General features: G+C 37.0%; 3 protein-coding genes across 4 annotated transcripts in view; 1 reads left to right on the forward strand and 2 right to left on the reverse strand.

Annotated features, from left to right (window-relative positions):
• Positions 1-12907, reverse strand: part of mthfd1l (methylenetetrahydrofolate dehydrogenase (NADP+ dependent) 1 like) — a 52549-nt gene extending 39642 nt beyond the window's left edge. Inside the window, exons 1-15 of the mRNA XM_042746432.1 lie at positions 12415-12907; positions 10709-10793; positions 10551-10601; positions 10314-10367; positions 10108-10232; positions 9685-9785; positions 6508-6644; positions 6249-6360; positions 5781-5863; positions 4867-4964; positions 4571-4744; positions 2790-2926; positions 2087-2133; positions 1512-1619; positions 1248-1322 (exon numbers count right to left, since the gene is read on the reverse strand). Coding sequence (XP_042602366.1) covers positions 1248-1322; positions 1512-1619; positions 2087-2133; positions 2790-2926; positions 4571-4744; positions 4867-4964; positions 5781-5863; positions 6249-6360; positions 6508-6644; positions 9685-9785; positions 10108-10232; positions 10314-10367; positions 10551-10601; positions 10709-10793; positions 12415-12884 — 1857 coding nt within the window. The 5' untranslated portion in view covers positions 12885-12907. The remainder of the gene's footprint in view (positions 1-1247; positions 1323-1511; positions 1620-2086; positions 2134-2789; positions 2927-4570; positions 4745-4866; positions 4965-5780; positions 5864-6248; positions 6361-6507; positions 6645-9684; positions 9786-10107; positions 10233-10313; positions 10368-10550; positions 10602-10708; positions 10794-12414) is intronic.
• Positions 12908-16329: 3422 nt separating this feature from the next.
• Positions 16330-18706, reverse strand: LOC109091712 (syntaxin-11-like). 2 transcript variants are annotated; one of them, XM_019105490.2, is made up of 3 exons: positions 18548-18706; positions 18111-18178; positions 16330-17982 (listed from the first exon to the last, which is right to left on the reverse strand). In XM_019105490.2, the coding sequence occupies exon 3, from the start codon at positions 17965-17967 to the stop codon at positions 17092-17094; it is 876 nt and encodes a 291-aa protein (XP_018961035.1). In that variant the 5' UTR covers positions 17968-17982; positions 18111-18178; positions 18548-18706; the 3' UTR covers positions 16330-17091. The 2 variants fall into 2 exon arrangements, with proteins under 2 accessions (XP_018961035.1, XP_018961036.1); XM_019105491.2 differs by lacking the exon at positions 18111-18178 and having other exon boundaries at positions 18548-18692.
• A 745-nt stretch (positions 18707-19451) lies between these two features.
• Positions 19452-21688, forward strand: LOC122141072 (syntaxin-11-like). Its single transcript, XM_042746992.1, has 2 exons — positions 19452-19565; positions 20319-21688. Exon 2 carries the CDS (start codon positions 20324-20326, stop codon positions 21206-21208), a length of 885 nt encoding a protein of 294 aa, XP_042602926.1. The 5' UTR covers positions 19452-19565; positions 20319-20323; the 3' UTR covers positions 21209-21688.
• The last annotated feature ends 385 nt before the right edge of the window (positions 21689-22073 follow it).

Below are 22073 nucleotides of genomic sequence, written 5' to 3' on the forward strand. Positions count from 1 at the left end.
ACATAACACAACACTTGACTTGTTTACTTAAACAAAAAGAGTGAAACTTGTTAACTGCTAGACTTGAATTACTGAATTACAGCCTTATAAGAAAAAATTGCTAATTTTCGCAATAGCTGCATGAGGACCCCTGTTGGTTATGTGATGTACTGCTTCCAAATTTCTACACATCCTAGTGCAGATCTCAAAAAAAATTACCACCCACCAGTCCACAACAATGATTACAAAACATTTTTTTTCCATACAAATATAATAAGAGAATAATTCTCCAAGACCATACAATCTACAGAACTCTTAAAAAAAAATGGCGGCAACAAAAATAAAAGACCATTGAATCCCTGGCTCTTCAATGAAAAAAAGGGGATTAATTAAAAGAATGAAATGAATTAAAATTAACGGATGCATTAAAGTAAGTCCATATTTTAATGTTGGCCCTAACCCTAAAGGGCCGTACACACACCGGGACGAATATCGGCGCGCGTTATTCGCCAGGTTTTTTTCAACGCGTTTTTTGTGTTCAAAAGCGATTTTCGCTGAATGACATTGAACATAAAATTCATTCCCTGACATTAGATGGCTTTAAAAACAAAATACTAGAAATACTATCAAGATTTTTGTAATCGCTGTCGCGTTTGCTCTTCAACACCAACGAGACCAAAACATTAATCTTGCCTTGCATCTTCTTCGATTTCTTCCCGGCAGTTAATATAATGTGTGCTCAACAGTTTTGAGCGCCCCCAAGTTGACTGCAAGCTCCAGACACGTGTGCAAAAGCATTCTCATTGGTCGTATGTAGCAGTTCTGACGCTTTTAATACGCGTGGCGTTTTTCGCGTCGGTGTGCAATGCTTGGCGCCCTTTGTTTAGTCACGGAAACGTTTGACTTCGTCCTAACTGGCCTAAGGTTGTGGGTTCGAGTCTCGGGCCGGCAATACCACGACTGAGGTGCCCTTGAGCAAGGCACCGAACCCCCAACTGCTCCCCGGGCGCCACAGCATAAATGGCTGTTCACGGTGTGTGTGTGTTCACTGCTGTGTGTGTGCACTTTGGATGGGTTAAATGCAGAACACGAATTCTGAGTATGGGTCACCATACTTGGCTGTATGGCATGTCACTTTTTGTTTTGTCTTAAGTCATCTTGAGGCCCCCTTGGTAGTTTGCTGAGAACTACTGCCCTGATAACTTCTGTGTCAAATGATGATGGTATTAACAAGCAATAAAAGTTAAAAAGGTGTCTTGTCCACTCACTTGTAGGCGAGCCATCTGTATAGGAGAGAAACATCTCACGCCATTAACAGACGGCACTAGTCTTCTGTACATGGCCTAAAAGACACAAAAACAATTTATAGCTGAATACTTAAAGCATTAGGAAGTGATCTATGCAATTACAGACTTGTATAGAATCAGGAAGAATACTATTTAATGACACACTAACTATTGATGAATCATAATATTAAATCCCAGGGAGACTACTCTGTGTGAAATCAAAACATTATGTTTGCAGTTGTTTACCTTGTCTGATTGAGTAGATTCATGGAGAATGCGGGCATCGATAGCTGCCGCCACTAGATTATTGGCTGCGGTTATAGCGTGGATGTCTCCTGTGAGGTGGAGATTAAACTGAATGGGAAAAAAATTAAGTGAGAGTGAGTAAGCTGTTTTCTGAAGCTTCTGATAAAGACAGTATCTGCTCTCACACCTAGATGTTCAGTGTTGTCCAAAAGTCTGAGATAACAAACAAAATATAAAACTAAAAACAAAAAATAAAACTATAAACAAAAACTCTTATTAATCATATAACAAAAAATTATGAATCATATAACAACAAATTCCGAATTAGGTTATTTTTTGATTGAACTTTTTTAAAAATGATATACTGATATTTATTGGTAATGATAAAAAATAAATAAATAGAAAATCACAAAACCAAAGTAATTTTCACTAGTGGTCTCTGAGTTTTGGACATTACACTTTATGTTACTTGGTCTCAATGGCTGTGTGTGTTTTTTTAAGGGCTGTCATCAGTTGTGGCATACTAGGTAAAGGGCTTTGTGATAGCGGGAGACAGGATGTCTGTAGTCACTCACCTCCTCCATAGGAATGACCTGCGCATATCCCCCACCCGCCGCTCCTCCTGCAGGGAGACAAAATAATGAAGCAGGCTGACAAACACACAGCAATGAAAACACAAGACAATACGTCTGATAAAGCCAGACATGAGCTTGATCCAAAATCTATTGAACTGCCTTGCTGTGCACTGCCTAAATGGGCAGCATCCCAAGCATCATAAAACATTTGTGACTGATCTGAAACTCTCCATATAAATATATATAAAAACACGCATTTATATAAATAAATACATATATAAATAGATAAACTGTAATTATCATAAAATTACATTATGAATTGATTTTAAAAATACACAACATATATTTTTTTATTTGTATATTTACAATAAATTCAAATAAAATTTTATTTCAGTAATTAACTGCATTTAATTGTACTTTTAAATATTTTTCAATATTGATAAGTATTAACATTTCTCTCCTTTTCCACCATCTTGGATTTATTTGTTTTTCTGAACTCATTGCAGGGCATTTTGGGATTGCCTACTCTAATAAAGGACAAGTTTCAGTGCCTTAAAATGAGTGCTTAGATCTTAGCAAGTTGCATAATTATAATGCCTACATTTTGGAGCAACCTTCAGGAAGTGCATCTGTGTTACGTTACTTATTGTTATCTATACACTACAATATCAAACTAAGGTAAAGCAAACACACAAAAACACACCTTTGACACCAAACGTTGGGCCCTGGGAAGGCTGTCGCAGGCAAGCAAAAGAGTTGAGCTTAAGATGAGCGGAGAGGGCCTGAACTAGACCTGTGGTCACTGTACTCTTCCCCTCACCCAGAGGAGTGGGAGTTATACTGAAAAACACAGACAGAAAACATTTTCAACACATGATTTCCCACATTTAAAGGGAGAGGGTTGTGATTACACATCTATTCATCCTTCTGCCTTTCTCTATTCGTTTTCCCTCTGATCTAACTACATTAGGCAGCCGGCAAACCCTCTCCCCATCAGCATCCTGCCTCTCTCTCAGTCTTTGTGGAGCTGTTCTTTTGGCAGCGCAGTAAAGGCATGCCAGTGGCTGACAGTAATTGAGTAGGCTGGGTGGGGAGGGCAGTGCTGCTTCACAGTGTCTGTAGGCAGAACAAAGAGCGGGACTTAAAGAAGGAGAGTTAAGGAGAGGGAAGGGGCTGCTGATAAAGCCTGTGCTCTGCGCATTCCCCACACACATGAAAGAGACCCTAGGCCCCCATTTGGAGCTGACCGAGCCACGCTTCACACACACAGATGAAAGGGAGGCTCCTGGTGGGTTCAAGAGCCAACAGTAGATAAGATCCCTGGGCCCACCAATCACTCTCTCGAGGAATTTAGATTCAGAGTACAAACGTGTACACGGATGTAACGTTAAAACACACAAACACTGACCTGAAGTTTTCCTTAGATGCTTGCTTTTAACCTATTTCTCTTATTTAGGTTATTTCAATGCAAAAATGACTGTCATCAGTCTATCTGCAATTAACTGATGAAAAACTTCCGATGTCTTTAAATTTACAGATACAAACCTGTTCAATGAATTAAGTCAATACAGTTTTGGTACAACTTTGTTATTCAATAAAAAATTGTATCATTGCTTTCGTATCATTTCAGGGTGTATTCACACTTTTCGTTCTTTGGTTCTCTTAGTTCTTTTGGTCTTTTGGCTCCTGGTTCTCTTAGCATTCATTCATTTTTAAGACTGAATCTAAAGATATACAGGTGCATCTCAATAAATTAGAATGTCATGGAAAAGTTCATTTATTTCAGTAATTCAACTCAAATTGTGAAACTCGTGTCTTCTGGACAACTGTCAGATCAGCAGTCTTCCCCATGATTGTGTAGCCTAGTGAACCAAACTGAGAGACCATTTTGAAGGCTCAGGAAACCTTTGCAGGTGTTTTGAGCTGATTGGCACGTCACCATATTCCAATTTGTTGAGAAATGGTGGGTTGAATTGGTGGGTTTTTAAATAAAAGCCAAAAAAAACAAAATTAAAAGAATCAAAAAATAAAACAAACTACTTCAGTCTGTGTGCACTGAATGTATTTCTTCATAACGTTTCCACAACATTCTAATTTATTGAGATGCACCTGTAAAACAAAAGGCATAAGGATAAGATGACAACCTGATTGAATAGCTTTTAAAAAAAACTAACCAAATATCCAAAACAACACTGTGTCAGACTAATTGTGCTCATTGTATGTGTGTACATATATATGGTGGTATTTTTACCAGCTTAAAACTCACTAAAAGCTTATGAAATATGCAAAGGAGTCAAAATATTGCCAGGAATTCTTGCATCCAAACAAAGATCTGCAGTGGAACCAACAGTGCTTCCAACACCTTTACCAATGGTAAAAACCAAACCAATCAAATCAAACTAAACCTTCCACGCGTAAACACACCCTTAGATACGTAATATGACATGAATTAAACTTCAGTGAAAGTAAAAACTGATGTCACACCCTGCCACCAGGACATATTTGCCATTAGGCTGATGTTGGAGGCGGTTGAGGAGGGACAAATGGACTTTGGCTTTGGTGTTTCCGTAGGCCTCCAGCTCCTCTGGAAGCAGCCCAATCTCCTGAGCCAGCTGGGATATGGGTTTGGGAGTCTGTGCCCTGGAGATCTCTATATCACTGAGGGTTACAGAAACATGCAAAAAGAAAGATGGAGAGACCAATTAGTTCTGTGCACAAATGAGCAAGCAAAGGTGAGCGATGCATATTCGGTAGAAACTAAAAGGCAAGGCCGTTCGTACCTAGGCACAGGAGAGAGTGGCTGGAGTTTTAGTGGGCGGAGCCTCCACGGCTGGTACTGCTGTTCTTTTATCCACCTCCTGCTGCTCCTCACTACATGCTGGCAGATCACAACAGCCACAAACATCTTAGTGAACACTTCAAAATGACAACCTCACTCATTGCATAATTATGTGCACAAATATATACTACAAAAAACAAACTGGCAATAACTACTGTGATTTGGCATAACACTACCATTCAAAACACAGGGAATTGATCGAAAGTGACAAAGATTTTTTATAATGTTACAAAAGATTCCAATATCAAATAAAAGCAGTTCTTTTTAACTTTCTATTTACTGAAGACTCCTGAAACCCTGTCTGCACAAAAATATTAAGCAGCACAACTGTTTTCAACAATGACAGTAATAATAGTTTCTTGAGCGCCAAATTCAAATCAAATTAATGTTTCAATGATGAAAACAAAACTTAATTCTGCTGTAAAGCAGCTTTAAAAAGAGGACAACAGGCCATAAATGATCAGTTTGATTTATCAGAATGATTTCTGAAGGATCATGTGACACTGGAGTTAAGGCTGCTGAAAAAAACAGCTTTGCCATGCCAGAAATAAATTAAATTTTAAAATACATTCAAATTGAAATTTTTTTTTAATTGTAATAATATTTTACAATATTGCTGACTATATTTATTGGACAGTATTTATTTATTGGTCAATAAATGTTCAGCCTTGGTGATCCCCTTTAAAATTAAAAACATTTTACTATTTTTTTTTAACAAATAATAGTTATAACAACTTTCAAATAAATTAATCTTTAAATTGGTAAACCACAGGTTCTTAAGGTTTTATATTAAATTGATAGAATAACTTTTTTAAAGATTTTAATACAAAGAAGAAACAACAACAGGCCTCTCACCTGCATTCTTAGCGCAGCACTTAGAGGCCCAACTCCTGCACCAGATTCAGCTTCAGCCCTGTGCTCCCAACTGTCAGGGTGTTCTAGGACATAAGATCATAAGTATGAAATGTTGGCCCGGACTGATCATCTAAGGAAATACAATTAGCATTGTCATATTATGTTCCCACACTAATGGAATTTATGGGTTATGGAGAAAATAGCATGGGTCTCTATATCCATTAAGGTCTCCTGAAGATGACAGTTAATGAAAGGTGAAGAAAACTGCGTGCCAGACTTAATCGGTTTCAAAGGAATCAAATGCTTGTCTTTTACATGGATGGTACTACAATAATAATAGTTTCCTCTATTCTCAAACGGCACTTCTCAAGTAAAGAAGGGATCTATATGTTTCATGTATAGCAAAGTAAAAAAAACAACTGTTATAATGTGTGCCATGCTTAATACTTTTACTTTGAAGGAATGTACCTTCCATTAGGGCTGAGCTGAGGTTGATGACTGCCACCCCGGGTCTTATCCAAGTGGGTGGGAAGCTCTTGTGGTCGGTCTCTAACAATATCACCACATCCGAATCCATGATCTGAAAGAAAGAAAATTAGTGTATGCCTCTTATGATTTAGCCAGATGTCCCTCCTGAAACAAAGCAGCATTGCCCTCTGCTGCTGAAAATAGCAAACTACACATAAAACTGACCTGAAAAATAAATATCTCCCAGTTATCAATTTACCTGTTTTTCCAAGTGCTTTGAGCTCCACTGGCAGGTCTGCACCATCATGCCATTGTTTTGCAACAAACATTGAATAGTTGCCTTCAGGGGTCCCTCAACACCCACCAGCACTGCCATCTTACCAATCAATGGGGCATCTAAAAGAGTGTTGCAAAAAAAGTAAATACTGTTTATTTAAACTGGCTCTAATCAATTCACTGTAAACTCAATATTACATTATGCTACAATAAGAAAGTAAAGCATTCTAAAATCTGAGGTCAGTAAGATATTTCTGGACAGAAATTAACACTTATTTAGCAAGCACACATTAGTTTGATCAAAATTGAAAGCAAAGACATTTATAACATCACATATAATAAGTGCTCCTGTAGCTCAAGTGGTAAAGCATTGCGTTGCGAAGCGCAAGGTTGGGGGTTCGATTCCCCGGGAACACATTCCCCGGGATATATAGGTAAAAATATATAATGCACTGTAAGTCGCTTTGGATAAAAGCGTCTGCTATATATTTATTTATAATATATATATTAAGCAGAACGTTTGTTCTCAACATTTACAAAAACAAAAACATCAAAAAAAACAAAACAAAATGACTTCTGAAGGATTGTGTGACACTGTAAATGCTGCTGAAAATTCAGCTTTGCATCACAAGAATAAATTATATTTTAAAATATATTGAAACAGAAAACAGCTATTTTATATTGCAATAATATATTTATAAATAAATGAAATATTCATAAAAAAAAAAAAACTTACAGACCTCATATATTTTTGAAAGTTGGTGTAAATGCATCTTTGAAGGATATTTTTAATATATTGATATATGTGCCATTCTAGAAATTGGTCCAAAGTCAAGAGTTGGAAACGTCTTGGAAAAAATGTGTATGTGTATGTATGCAAATTGTATAATATCCAAAGCACATATTTCTATTAAATTTTCATAAAATTCTCAAATATCATTCATCTCAAAAAATTTGAACACCTAAACACTAACAAAAATAACCACTACCGAAACAGTAATAATAATAATAAAATTAGAAGGATTATATTGACCTATTTAGATTTTGATCTAGATTGTAAATACAGTGGTGTGAAAAAAAATGTTGGTTTGGCTATTTTTTTACATTTTTGTCAGAGGTTAAATGTTTCAGATCAAAACAATTTAAACTTTTAAAATATTAAACCAACATGCAGTAATTAAATGAGATTTTTTTATTATTAAAGAAAAAACCAAAATTTACTGGCCCTGTGTGAAAAGGTTTGCCCCCTAAACCTAATAACTGGTTGGGCACCCTTAGCATTTCAACTGCAATTAGCTTTGCGATAACTTGCAATAGTCTGTTTACAGCGCTGTTGGAGGAATTTTGGTCCACTCATCTTTGCAAATTGTTGTAATTCAGCCTCATGGAGGGTTTGAGCATGGACCTCCTTTTTAAAGTCATGCCACAGCATCTCAATAGGATTCAGGTCAGGACTTTGACTAGGCCACTCCAAAGGTCTTCATTTTGTTTTTCTTCAGCCATTCAGAGGTGGACTTGCTGGTGTGTTTTGGATCATTGTCCTGCTGCAGAACCCAAGTTCCCTTCAGCTTGAGGGATCACGAACAGAACTGGCCGGACATTCTCCTTCAGGATTTTTTGGTAAACAGCAGAATTCATGGTTCCATTTATCACAGCAAGTCTTTCGGTCCTGAAGCAGCAAAACTAAGACCACCAAATATTTTACTGTTGGTATGATGTTCTTTTTCTGATACTTTTACGCCAGAATTAATGGGACAAACACACCAAAAAAAAAAATCAAACAACTATAATAAAACCATAGTAAACATGTTCTTGGGATGATCAATGTTTTCTGGCAAACTTTTTGAAGCTTTTGCTCAGCAGCGGTTTCCCAACTTGAAAGAACCCATGCAATTATGATTTTATAGTATATATATATTATCATATATATGACCTTAACTGAGGCAAGTGAGGCTTGCAGATCTTTGGACTAATATTTGGGGTCTTTTGTGACCTTTCAATAGATCATGTGCTCTTGGGGTAATTTTGGTCAGCCGGACACTCCTGGGAAGGTTTCCTCCACTGTTCCTTAAATGCTTTGTTAATGGCTTCACTGTTTCACTGGAGTCCCAAAATTAGAAATGGCTTTATAACCTTTCCAGACTGATCGATCTCAATTTACCGTTTCATCTTCTGGATCTCGGCATGATGTTAGCTTTTAAGGATCTTTTGATCTGCTTTTGTCCGGCAGGTCATTCTGACCCTTTCATTGAAAGGTGTGGCAGTAATCAGGCCTGGGTGTCCACGTCCATTGAACTCAGGTGTGATAAACCACAGGTTTTAACAGGGGTCTTTGACTAAGTTTAAATTTGTTTGATGATCTGAAACATCAAAGTGTGGGTCAGTTAGAAATTTTTTGAAGCACTGAATATATTTTTGGCGATCCAAAAATAGAGGTAAAAACAATAACGACTTTATTCAGCATTGTCCAAGTCTCTTCCGATTTGTTCTGATTTTGACTGCTTTGACTGTTGTAAAAGGCGCTGCTGATCGTGTTTTTTCCTTGTTATTGGAATATTCGCACCAGAAAACACTATCAGCCACGTCATACTGATCCAGTCACAGCAGTTCGCAAAACAATGTTTCGAATAAAGGTCACAATTTTCGTTGATTAATGCTTTGGACCAAATTACATTACAGTATTTTAACGATGCATTCAACAAATTCTAACGGACCCTCTGATAAATCACATGGACTACTTTGATGAATGTTTTTATTTCCCCCCAAATTCTGGATTATGTGTTCCATTTTTGTCACTATACCGTACAAAATATTTTTCAGTGGTTTTGGACAGAAAGCTCTCGGACTAATCTAAAATATCTTAAACTGTGTTCCGAAGATGAACGGAGGCTTACGGGTTTAGATTGGAACGACATGAGGGTGAAATATGACATTACGGGTTTGGAATGACATAGTATTCATCTAAGATTTGAATCTGAACTAACCCTTTAAATGCGTTTTTTGGTTGTGGGACAGAAGTTTGCATAGAATGGCCCATATAAATATGGATATTTGTTTAGTACTCCATTCAGTAGAATTAGCCGTGTTTATGAAACATTTCACCTTTTTAAATGCAAATGTAATAACATATGCCGAAATGCATAAACAAACAGATACACACCGTGCCTGGCAAGCATCTCCAGCACAGCTCCAGCTACAGGTGAAGCAAAGCCGTCTCTCTGATCCCCCAACACCACACGGCCAACATTAAGATCAGAGACCCTGCAAACATGTACAGGCCTATGTGACTTTGTGTGGAAAACATTCAGTTTCTACCTCAAAATTACACTTCTTGTAGTACTCTATTCAATTAAAAAAAGTAAAGGTATCTATAATATATTTAAAAGTATCCTGCAATGAATAGTTTCCCAATAACTTCCCTGTCATAAGAATACAATAATTTTTTTAATAAATACCATACAATATCATGGCAGATGGGAAATATTCATAGCTAGAAAAATCTCAAATCAACCACCATTGGCACTTATGCCAAAAAGTTATTTTTGGTTACATATATGAATATAACCAAAAAACCGTAGCTTACCCATCCACATCTTTCTGTGGCTTAATGGCATTACGGACACTTCTGGAGAGAAAGGACTGAGGAAGGTGCAAAAAAATGCCATGAACACGAGAATCCTCATTTAATCTCAAGATCTCGTCAATCACCTGTAAAATAAAGAGGATAGTTTCTGTTTAATCAAAAAAAGCTACTCTAATTGGCTTTTCAGAATTTGCAGCATCACTGACCTCGTCCTCTGTGCACTGGTGTGGAAGACAAATCTGCATAACGTTCAATCCAATCTGTGTGGATACAAAATCAGCGGGTATATAACACTGGATAAGCTATTAATTTGCATTCCCATTCATCTTATCAACAACAAAACATCTACTAAAACGTAATGTAAAGTACGCTGTAAAGATTTGTGTTACTAGCACCCATTTATTTACTGCATGTTGGACAGAAGGGAAGACAAACAGTTATACCTGTCCAGCCATCTTCTTATTCACCTCCAGCAAACCGTCATCTTCACCAGCCTATCATAAGAAAAAGCAAACCAGCTTTTAATGTCTTGAGATGCATTCACATAGGAACAGATACACACAAGTGCTCTCCAACTCTTTACCTAAACACAAAGACACACCTGTATGATAGCCAATGTAGGTTTGAGGTCTGGGTTGGTTTCTCTGATAGCTTTGAGCTCCTCTCTGCACTTCTGAACAATGTCACTGTAAATGAGATGGACACAGATTGCACATTAAGCACATAAAGTAATATTATGCATCTTCATTAACTTCCACTAAGGGAACAAAACTTTTCATTGAATGATCATAAGAAACATCCTATACAATTAGTAAAACTGTTTTATTTTTTTACTAATCAAGCTTATTGAGCAGATATGCATTTTAAACAACTCTTATCTTTTCCTGACTGCTCTGTAGGCAAAAATCTATTGTGACCACACATTAAACAGCACTCCATCATTTTGCCTGTTCTTGTCTGCTTTTTTGTTTTTAGTCTCTGAAACACAGACTTTGAACCTCAAATAAAAGCAGAGCATTAGCTGCAAGTTTTAGACCGAAACGTGTATCATTAATATAAACACAATGATTGCTAATATGACCAAAAAGAAATGTTTTTTATACATCCACAGCCAAGTAGATCTTCAACCTCTCTAAACATTTAAACACAAGTTCTCCTTGTGTCTGCCCAGATGAGGTTTGAAACCTTTATACTGGCATCTCTGCCACAAATCATAACAACTAGACTGGTGTCCTGTTTTTAACTATGACAGAAAGCAATAAAGGCAAAATAAATAAATAAATAACCAGTCTTATTCACTCAGCTGATTATAATAACTTTAAGCAGGTTGGCCAACACATTTTGACTAGCAGCAGATAAAATTATCTTGTGTTATCATGGAGTCTATTGCATCACTGTAAGCATCTTTTGTAAGGCTGGCTGCAAAGGCATCTTTACTGATTATTTTAACTCTCTGTAGCAGATACCTGACCTTTGACTCTCAGACATCAAAAAGATACATAAGGGTCACTTGTAGGGTTTGATTAGACAATGATACACAAGTCCCACACAGTTTCAATCTGTTAAAGACTTTTAGGGGACACTGTTGTAACAGTTCAATGAGTGTAACTCAGTGTTTTGCAAGCTTTAATATAATACCTATTTAATTAAACTAGCTATCATATAATTTTTTACGTTGCTATTCTTTCTATAGTCACCACAAATGTCACACTGGAGACGTTCATCGTGTATGACAGATTTCACTGGTGTAGCAATATGTTTCCAAAATGGTGCTATAACTCAGACTGTGTTACATACACCCATGTCAAAAAAAAATAAAAAAAAAGGCGGCTTTTCCGGTTTTAAATTATGAAGTCAGTATCGTGATCGCCCACCAGGGGAGCGGGTTAAATGAGGATATTCAGTGTAACACTGACCTATAAATAACATGTTTTCAACCTTAGTTAAAACTAAAGTCACTTTTTGTAAGAATTCATACAGTAACACATTACACAGTGTTAATATGCATCTGAATTAGCACACAACGCAGTTCGTATTAAAAGGATGTATAGACGAAGACTAACGTTAATGGGAGGAGACAGAAGTTACGTCAGCTGGCGGCCAAACACCGGTAACGTTAGCACGTGGAAACAAATCAACCCCAAGACAATAACGTTTGATACTTTAGTCAAGTCACTATAAATACAGACCCAAAATGGTGTCTGTTCACAAACAGTTGACAATCACAAAAGTCATTCAGCGTGTTTAAGAAAATAAAAGTTTTGTCGCATTTAGGTTTAGAGACTTAATAGCGTGTTTTATTCTTACCTAACAGCACTTTGATACAGCGGTCCATCGTTTTTTCGTGGATGACTTTTTAAACTCGTTACTGTTTCACCTGTCCCGCTGGTCGAACTAGCCTCCCGAATCCATGGATAAGAAACCGCGCTTTTATCAGCTAACGTTATGAGTCTGTTCTCCGAGTTTAATACTTGGACACCCGCTCGTGCTCGTCGAATGCTGGCGTGGCTCCGATGTACATGGCGAAAAGCGACCGACAGTCTCATTTTTCCCCTAGAAACGTCCACCGGGTCTGGGGTCTGAAGCAGAGATTGTCTTGTCTGATTCTGATGCTGATGCTCAGGTGATCTCGAGCAGAGCTGTACTAGCGCGTGCCCGACAGTGCAACGGCGAGAGAGCGCGTGCTGCAGCCAAGGAGGAAGCGTCTGAATAATTATTACAAGTCTGAGCAACGAATGACTCACATGGCATTGAATAGCACTGTGAATTGGTGTCATCAGATTGACGTATCCAGACCCAGCAGTCACATTCATGTCATGAGCTTGTGTTTGAAAGTTTGAGTCTACAGCAGTCTGTACACTAGCCTACCATTCAATAGTTTGGAGTCTGACCATTTAAAATACCTGTTTTCTATATAATATATTTTCAAATGTAGGTTACACTTTATTTTAAGGTGTCTTTGTTACCGTGTAATTATACATTTAAGTACCGAGTTATATTAATGAACTACATGTATTTATGGTTAGGGTAAGGGTTAGGATTAGGGTTTGGTTTAGGGTTACTTGCATGTAATTCAGTGGCGGCTCCAGACAATTTTGATTGGGGGGCAATGGGGGGTCCTGGTCATTTCAAGGAGGGTCTCATGAAAACCAACAAAAAATACAGTGGATACGGCTAGTAACTGCATATTACTGCTACTAAACAACAGAAAACAACACAGCATATCAACTACTTTTTAATTAATTAATCAATTGCAGTTTGCAAACAATAAGCTCAAACTTTAAAGGGTTAGTTCACCCAAAAAGGAAAATTATGTAATTAATGACTCACCCTCATGTCGTTCCAAACTCGTAAGACCTCCGTTCATCTTCGGAACACAGTTTATATTAAGATATTTTAGATTTAGTCCGAGAGCTTTCTGACCCTCCATTGAAAATGTATGTACGGTATACTGTCCGCGTCCAGAAACGTAATAAAAACATAATCGAAGTAGTCCATGTGACATCAGAGGGTCAGTTAGAATTTGTTGAAGCATCGAAAATACATTTTGGTCCAAAAATAACAAAAACTACGACTTTCAACATTGTCTTCTCTTCCGGGTCTGTTTGTGGGCGCGTTCACAACACTGCAGTGTAGTGATGTCCGGTTTGCGAAAGAATCATTAGATTTAACCGGTTCTTCTTGAACCAGTTCACCAAATCGAACTGAATCGTTTGAAACGGTTCGCGTCTCCAATAAGCATTAATCCCAAGGGCGTAGATTTGGTTTGAACATTGGGGGGGTTGAACGTTGTATGCGGCCTGTTATTTTTTTCAATATTTTTATTTTTTATTTTTTAGTGTATTGTTATTGGATAATGTATTTCTTCCTATCTATCTATGTATCTATCTATGTATCTATCTATCTACATGCTTTAACTGATTACAAATTCAACATATACAAATATGAGAGACAACATTTAGACATTTATTTTAAGATTTTTACATTTCACCTTAATACATTTTTATTTCTTGTTTAAGGGAAACACATCGGCTCTTGAACAACTGTCTATACTGTTTCCTATTTTATTTTATTGATTGAATGGCATCTTCTTTACCTGATCACCTGCTTCTCCTCTCCCTCTGCTGACTTTTCTACCCTGCTGCTATATTTACCTCGAATCTGTTATAAAACATGTTACGAGATTATACCCCTCATAACGTTATGGAATTTGTGTATAATCATCATTCATAAAATTCTAACATAGTAGAGATTATCTAAAGAAATAAATTAAGTATTGAAACCGGCAGTAGGCGGTAGCGTTTCACTGTTTTAATGAGTTAACCACTTAAATCGTTCATTCATCCAATTCGTTCAAAAGTCAGATTAATTTAGGAAGGAAACAAACACCGATTTGAATACTTTTGTTATTGATAATTACAGACACTATTGAAAAATAAACTAGCAAAACAGACAGCTGCTTTGGTAACTTGTTATACTGATAGTTATAGCTAAATACATTGCAATGGATTAGCTAGCTAAAATATATGTGGTGTGTACTTAGCTATTACACAATATTCTCATACTTCATTTTCAGTACATGCTTTATTTATTGATTTTGCATCGCTCTCTGACCAGCATCTAAAAATAAAACACTGTGCAGCGCTTCTCTTCATTTTTGGCGCTAACATTACCCGTGTGCTCTCCCATTCAAACACCACTCGCGTTGTTTCGGTGAAAGTGCGACTCATTGGTTGGGCGTTACCAATCGGTTCAATGGAGGGGGAGTATTTTTTGTCTGATTTATTATGACAAACTCATATTTGATTAGGAACAAAATTATTGTTACAAAATAAATGAATTCTACATATTTGATCTACTGTGATTTTCATGTTGAAATATTGAGGGGGTTGTAAATGATGGATTTGAATATTGGGGGGTTACCTACCCCATCCCCCCATAAACTACGCCCCTGATTAATCCACAATTTACTTAAGCTGTTAACTTTTTTAACGTGGCTGACACTCCCTCTGAGTCAAAATAAACCAATATCCCGGAGTAATTCATTTACTCAAGCAGTACACTGACTGAACTGCTGTGAAGAGAGAACTGAAGTTTTGAACACCAAGCCGAGCCAGATAACGAAAGATTGACTCGTTCTCGAGTCAAAAACCGGTTGCATCGGTTTTCGGATCACCAGTAGTCAATTATTATAATTATTTTGTCAATTATTATAATTATTTTGTCAATTATTATAATTATTTTGTAAATGTTTTATTTTTATTTTGTTATTATTTTGTTTTACTTTTGTCTATTTTACTTGCTTTTTACTTTACTTGCTCTATGTCTACTGTTTATAATTATATTATTTTTTGTTTTTGTAGATGAAACTGTAGTTGCTGTTATGTCTGTTCAATAAAAAAATAAAAATAAAAAAATAAATAAAAAAATCACCAGTAGTGCTAAGCTCGGTTCTTTTCGGCGAACCGGTTCTTTCGGACAGTTCGATTCAATAAACCAATTGAAAAACGGAACGGTTTCACCGGTTCTTCTGCGCTCGACGTAATGCCATTGGCATGACTGCCCTTCATTCAAGCCTTCGGTTTAGCCGCGCTCATAACATTAGTACAGAATCAGTTCAGAATCAATCACCAAAAGAACCAGCTCGGTTCAGACGCACTGTGTGTCAGTCTGCTTCAGGCTGAATCACGCATCCACAGTATCATCAGCTCCTCGGTTCTCGAATCGTACGCGCCCGACAGAAACGGTTCTCGGTTCAGTGTACGAATAAATGTCTAATGAATTATTAATTATTATTGTTCTGCGTAGTTTGCGTAGTTTGAAGAGAAACATTTTAAAATCTTTATCCCAGATATATATATATATATATTTTTTAAACAGGAAGAGGTTGGGTGGGGGGGTCAAAGGTCAAGGCGTTTTTTGGCAGGGTCTTGAGACCCCCCAAGACCCCCCTGGCGCCGCCGGTGATGTAATTATGCATAATTAATTGTTATTATAATTGTAAGAACATGTAACATGTATAACAAGGTCACCTTAAAATAAAGTGTTACCCAAATGTATTTTTTTCCTGAGATTGACAAGAATTTTCAGCACTACACGGGTCTAAAGTGTCACATGATCTTTCAGAAATCATTTTAACATGCTGTTTTGCTGCTCAAGAAACATTTCTTATTATCAATGTAGAAAACAGTTGTGCTGCTTAATGTTTTGTGGAAACCGTGATACATTTTTTAATATTCTTTAATAAGCATAAAGTTAAAAAAAGGGAAAAAAAGCATTTTAACAAAGTATTATATAACAACGTCCTTATAGCAACTTTTTTTTTTTTTCCAAAGTCAGAAAGATTTTTTGTATCCTGGCATGTGTTATTTTAATAGTTGTGAGCAGGGGACATCCCGTTTCACACGAGGTAGGCACATGGGATCAAATTAGGGTAACAAAATTACACTCTTATTTATGACATATGCTACAAAACTTTGAATTAATGCACACCAAATAAGATACAGCTGATAAAAGATTTGTGTACACATGAAATAGTTGGATCCATTACAACGAACCACCACCCAATACTTAACTTATTATCTAAAAATGTAGTTATATTGGCAAAATACATTTTAAATAAGAATAAACACTTGATGAAGTACAAACCACAGAAAAAAAGGATTTCCAAATCTCCAAAGGCACAAAATGAGTTATTTGCAAACTGCAAGCTTTAAAAATGCATGTTTATAATAAACAAAATGTATGTATTTAAGATAATTCTGGTGTGAAAAATCCTACAAACTACTGAAATATTTATAACACCAATAGATTTATTTCAGCGTGAAGTCTATGTTCAAAATTAGTGCGATGTGTGTTTATTTTTCTTCAGGACATTAATATAAATTTGCCTAAATAAGGAACTGGAACATAAAAACTAACATAAACAAAAAAAAACTGAATCACTTAGTATGTATTTCTGACATTGTGATATCTGTGTCCATGTCATCGTTTCCAGAAGAACATTTTCTTAAACGGATTGTTCCTGTCATGTCTCTTGGCTCGCTCCAGCTTCACAAGGACGTCCCTGACCTCCACCTCAGTTGACTGAACATTGGTGTGAATGTAGTCTATCATTGAGCTCTGCTCTTCTACTAACATGGCCACATCCAGAAAAACCTCATGAAGGCTCTGAATGCGTCTCTCTAGTTGTAGCAGTTCCGTATGTCGGCTCTCAATCTGAATGAGTGCAGACCGTGCTGTTTTACCTTCTGAAACCATGTTCTCACTGAAGACATTCCACTGACCGCTCTCCAACATCTCTTCGATCTGGTCACCTGTGACCTCTCGGCCCACAATCTCCATCTGCCGTTGAATGTATGCCTTGCAGGACTCCCTATGGCTCATCTCAGCGTCGTTGTACTCCACCATGGCATCACGGAAACTATTGCTAATGCTGGCGTACTGTGTTCGGGCGATTCTCGTTATGGGGGAATTGACGCCATACTTTTCCTCTAACTCTTTCCTGTGGGAATCCATCTTGCGAAGGTGCAGGAGCATCTCCTGTCCACGTGTTTTGATGTCAGCTGCAATAGCATTTGAGTCACAGGCATCAGAAGCACTAAAGCAGACTGCACCTGTAAAAATATGTGAGTTTCGCTCCCTGAGACGCTTTACTTCCAGGTGGATGTACTGAATTTGACGACGAGCCTCCTGTGCCTCATCAAAGACAGCTTCCATGTCAGGGTTGGTGCTGGGGTCCTGAGGAGGGTCATCATAGTCTGTGTTTTCTGATGGAGAGAGAGCTTGGGCAGTTTCATGCTCTGCTGCAGTGCCATTAGACAGTGATACTGCCTGGAGATGTCCAAGTCTGTCCCTCATGACTGAAATACTGGACTGAAAAGTTTAAAACAGGTTTGGTCTAGATTCTAGAGCTAAGCAAACAGACATAAACAGCAGCCGTAAAATATACAGCAGGCTATATATAGGTAACAACAAAAAAACAACACTTGAACAGAATATACCTTGTTAGACGTAACCCACACGTCAAAACGTCCGACTTGTGGAAAGGTACACTTGTGTCACTAAAAACCTGTCAGACAAGATAGACTTGTTTGTAGGTCCACGTTTAAAAATAAAAGATTTGTTTTACTCTCATTACGTTTTCTATTAGACTCTGCTTCGTCATTATGCATTTTATATAATTTGAAGAGAAGGCAAAATCTGCATTTATATGTATTTACTTGCACTCAATAAATAAAGAAGAGAGTCTATTGATTTAGTACATAAAAAAAGAGTAAACCAAATATTATCCCAAATACGTACAATCAGACTTGATACAGGCATCGAATCAGTGGAGAAAATGTTTTAAACTTTTTAATTAAACCTGACCTACATTTGCTCGTCAACACAAATAGCCTAACGTTACTCTGCTTTGAGCAATATTATCACTGTGGCCTACCTCAAATTATGTCCTTCTCTGTGCAATCCTTGCAAAATCCGCTTTGCAGGTTACCAAAATCACGCTATTATCTGCCCAAGAAAAATAAAAATCACATTTACCTATTTTCACCTCTTCTTGTCCAACACCGCATGTGAGTGATGACGTAACACACAGACCCCGCCCCAAGTCAGGTGTGAAGAGATCGTATGTCCGACAGGGGGCAGCAGAGATGAGACATATTTGCGAAAAGTGCTGCGGGAAGTACAGGACACGTGTAACAGTTACTAAATGTTTTTTTTTTGTAAATAAACCAAACTCTCTCCCTCTCTCTCTCTTTTTTTTTACTGTTAATGAATGTAGGCTGCATTTTAAGTCTACTGCAGTTGCGCTGGTCGTGTTGTTTAATGTACAGAGAATAGACAGAATTGAGAAAGGCAAAGAAAACAGAATAAAAAACATATTTAGGATAAACAACCAATATGCAAATTCTCCGACCAGCTGGTTGTTATAGGCTAATAATGTAATTATTACAATTAATTTTATTTATTAGATGAAAAATATTTGGTTTTCTGGTTTTCCCCCTACTTTTTATTTATTTATTTATTACATTTTAGTGTAGAAGATTTCAGTTTAATTTCTTTAGGCGAAACATCTACTTTCTGTCAGCTAGAATCAATTTCCACTGTCAATACACTTACTAAACTGAAGCTGCTCAAACTTTTGAATCCTTGACTTTTGCATGTCAGGGCCCAATATTGGACTACACAACATTTTATTTAATTGTATTATGTGACATTGGAAACATGAAGAAGGCATCGTACTCATTCCCATTTCGCAAATTATGTCAAGTGTCGCTGAGACGCACGTCTGACATTCTACTCAGCGAACAGGTTTGGCGTCAAAGTTACGCCCTGGAACGCGCATTCCTTCCCCCCAACCCATTAAATCACAGCTGCACCAGTGCAGTGAGGATGGAGCTGCAACCTTGAGATGACATATCAACAGAAGTGGTCGTAATTTTGGACAAAAAGACAAGGTAATGTACTTTGTAGTATATGCAAATAAGTTGCTTTTTTTCAGCTCATCACTTCTACTTTACGGATTTAAGGATAATTATTCCTATAATAAGCCGTAGGCCTAAATATATTCGTTAGAATGTTGTCAGTGTAAAAATGCAAAATGGTTGAAAAAAAAAAAAAAATATATATATATATATATATATATATATATATATATATATATTTTTTTTTTTTTTTTTTTTTTTCAAGCATTTTGCATTTTTACACTGAAACATTATATATATTATTCATTATATATAAAATGAAACAAATATTAAAATGCTGGCTTGAGAAACTTAATTGAATCTTTAAATCTTAAAGTTTATTGATCGTTGGAAGAGAAGACAGGTTTACACATTTATCTTGTAAATTGCAAAGCTTTAATGGCTCGATTAAAATGTGTAAAGAAACAAAAGGTGAACTATCAGTTCAATTCATTCAAACTTGTTTGGTGAGTGACGCCAGTCAGAAATAGTTTCACAGATGAACTTGTTAGACGTGTGACTTTTTCAGGGTTGACAAGGAAGTATTATCTTTTACAGTCAGTTTCAAAAGGTACACAAAGAATGAAAATGATTTTATTCTTGAAAACAAGGACTACATGGTGTAAATATGAAGGTTATCATATGCTATATTGTTTTAGATTGTTTACATCAGCCTACATCAGATCACATATTTCCTATCACTTCTGGTGGTACTGAGTGTCCTTTCCTGTTCATTCTCCCCTCTAGCAATCATGAGGGACAGATTGGATCATCTTCAGACCATTTCAGAGTCTAGTAGCCAGATAGAGGAGGTGGAATCAGACTCTTTCAGCAATGTGGACCTGGAGGATTTCAGCCAACAGGCAGTCATTTATGACAACAGTGATGAAATGGACTCTGTGCTTGATGAGGCTCAAGACACTAGACGTGAGATTCAGCTCATCCGCCTGGAGGTGAAGCGTCTCAGGGACCAAAACACACGTATACTTAGTGAACCGACTCGTACAACTCACATAAAGAAGGATGCCAATGTCATTGTAGGAGACATCAAGACCCGTGGACAGGACGTTCTGGCACGTCTACAAAAAATGGACGCTCATGCCAAAGAGCTTGAAGAGGAGCATGGCCTCAACTCAGCTGTGGCAAGAATCGCCCGAACACAGTACACCACCCTAAGCAACAACTTCCGAGATGCATTGACAGAGTACAATGATGCTGAGATGGATCACAAAGAATCGTGCAAGCGTCATATTCAAAGGCAAATGGAGATTGTGGGCCGAGAGGTGACAGGTGACCAGATTGAGGAGATGCTGGAGAATGGTCAGTGGAACATCTTCACTGATAACGTCATGTCCGAAGGGAAAACGGCTCGTTCGGCGCTCAACCAGATTGAGAGCCGACATCGTGACCTGCTGGATTTAGAAAGCCGACTCAAGAGCCTTCATGAAGTGTTCCTGGATGTGGCTATGCTTGTAGAGGAACAAGGACCCATGACAGACTACATCTTAAACAATGTTCAGAAAACAGATGCTATGCTTGAAGAAGTCCTTATCAAACTGGGACAGGCCAAGAGACATGACAATAACAACCCATTCAAGAAAATGTTCTGTGGATGCTTTCCATGCGCTAAAAACTGAGCGAACAGTGAGGAATTGTGCACTGGAGAGCTGAAAAACATCATTTTAAAACTGAGTAGCCAGAGATATGTAGAGAAAAGGACCATAGTTTTCCAAAACAAAGCTCTCTGAGCGATCACTGAAACTAATGCTACTGAAGTGAACAATAACATATGAGAGCAAATTAACAAACCAAAGGAAACTGCCAAAGGAAAGAAAAATGCCTTTTCATTTGCAGTTTGATACTTGTGAACATATACTGTAAATGCTAGAAATTGTTTAATATTGGAATAATTTATCAACATTATTTACACTATTATATCTTTCATCATTCTAATGTGGTGAACTGAATATACACTTTCTAGACCCTTTTACATAAAATAATCCGGAATATGAAGCATTTGCCATGTTTTGCCATATTTTCAGTGCAAGTTGATCACTGTTTTTTCAGTCAAATAGTTTTTCTGAAGCAATATCAGCTAAATAAAATATCTTATACAGTTCTTACTTGCTTTGTCTTTATTATTAAATTAATTGCATGTGGCAAAATGTTTGGGTCTTTATGGTATTTCAAAAGCAATTAGTAGACTGGATTATCAGAAAATATTCTTGTTGAGAGGTATGCCAACAATTCATTACAAATTTTAATGAACTATTTTTAATACATAGGCTATTCTTTCATCTTTATGAGTCAACTGGATACAATATCAACAAATTGTTTCACCTTTTTGTACACCATGGATTTTCTTACACATGAAACAACAGGGAAACTTTTTAGTTTGCTTTAGCTAGAATGAGGAAACATGAAATAACAGTCTAGGGGTTTTAAGTAATTAAAAATACATTTGTTGACATTGTGCTATTTCGATTGCCTTGTCACATTATA

Source organism: Cyprinus carpio, chromosome B20 (assembly GCF_018340385.1).
Source record: "Cyprinus carpio isolate SPL01 chromosome B20, ASM1834038v1, whole genome shotgun sequence".
In the NCBI taxonomy this organism is placed as follows: Eukaryota; Metazoa; Chordata; class Actinopteri; order Cypriniformes; family Cyprinidae; genus Cyprinus; species Cyprinus carpio.

Excerpts from the sequence above, each read along its gene's own strand:
- LOC122141072 (XM_042746992.1), top strand. The coding sequence starts at position 20,324 with ATGAGGGACAGATTGGATCATCTTCAGACCATTTCAGAGTCTAGTAGC.
- LOC109091712 (XM_019105490.2), bottom strand. The coding sequence starts at position 17,967 with ATGAGGGACAGACTTGGACATCTCCAGGCAGTATCACTGTCTAATGGC.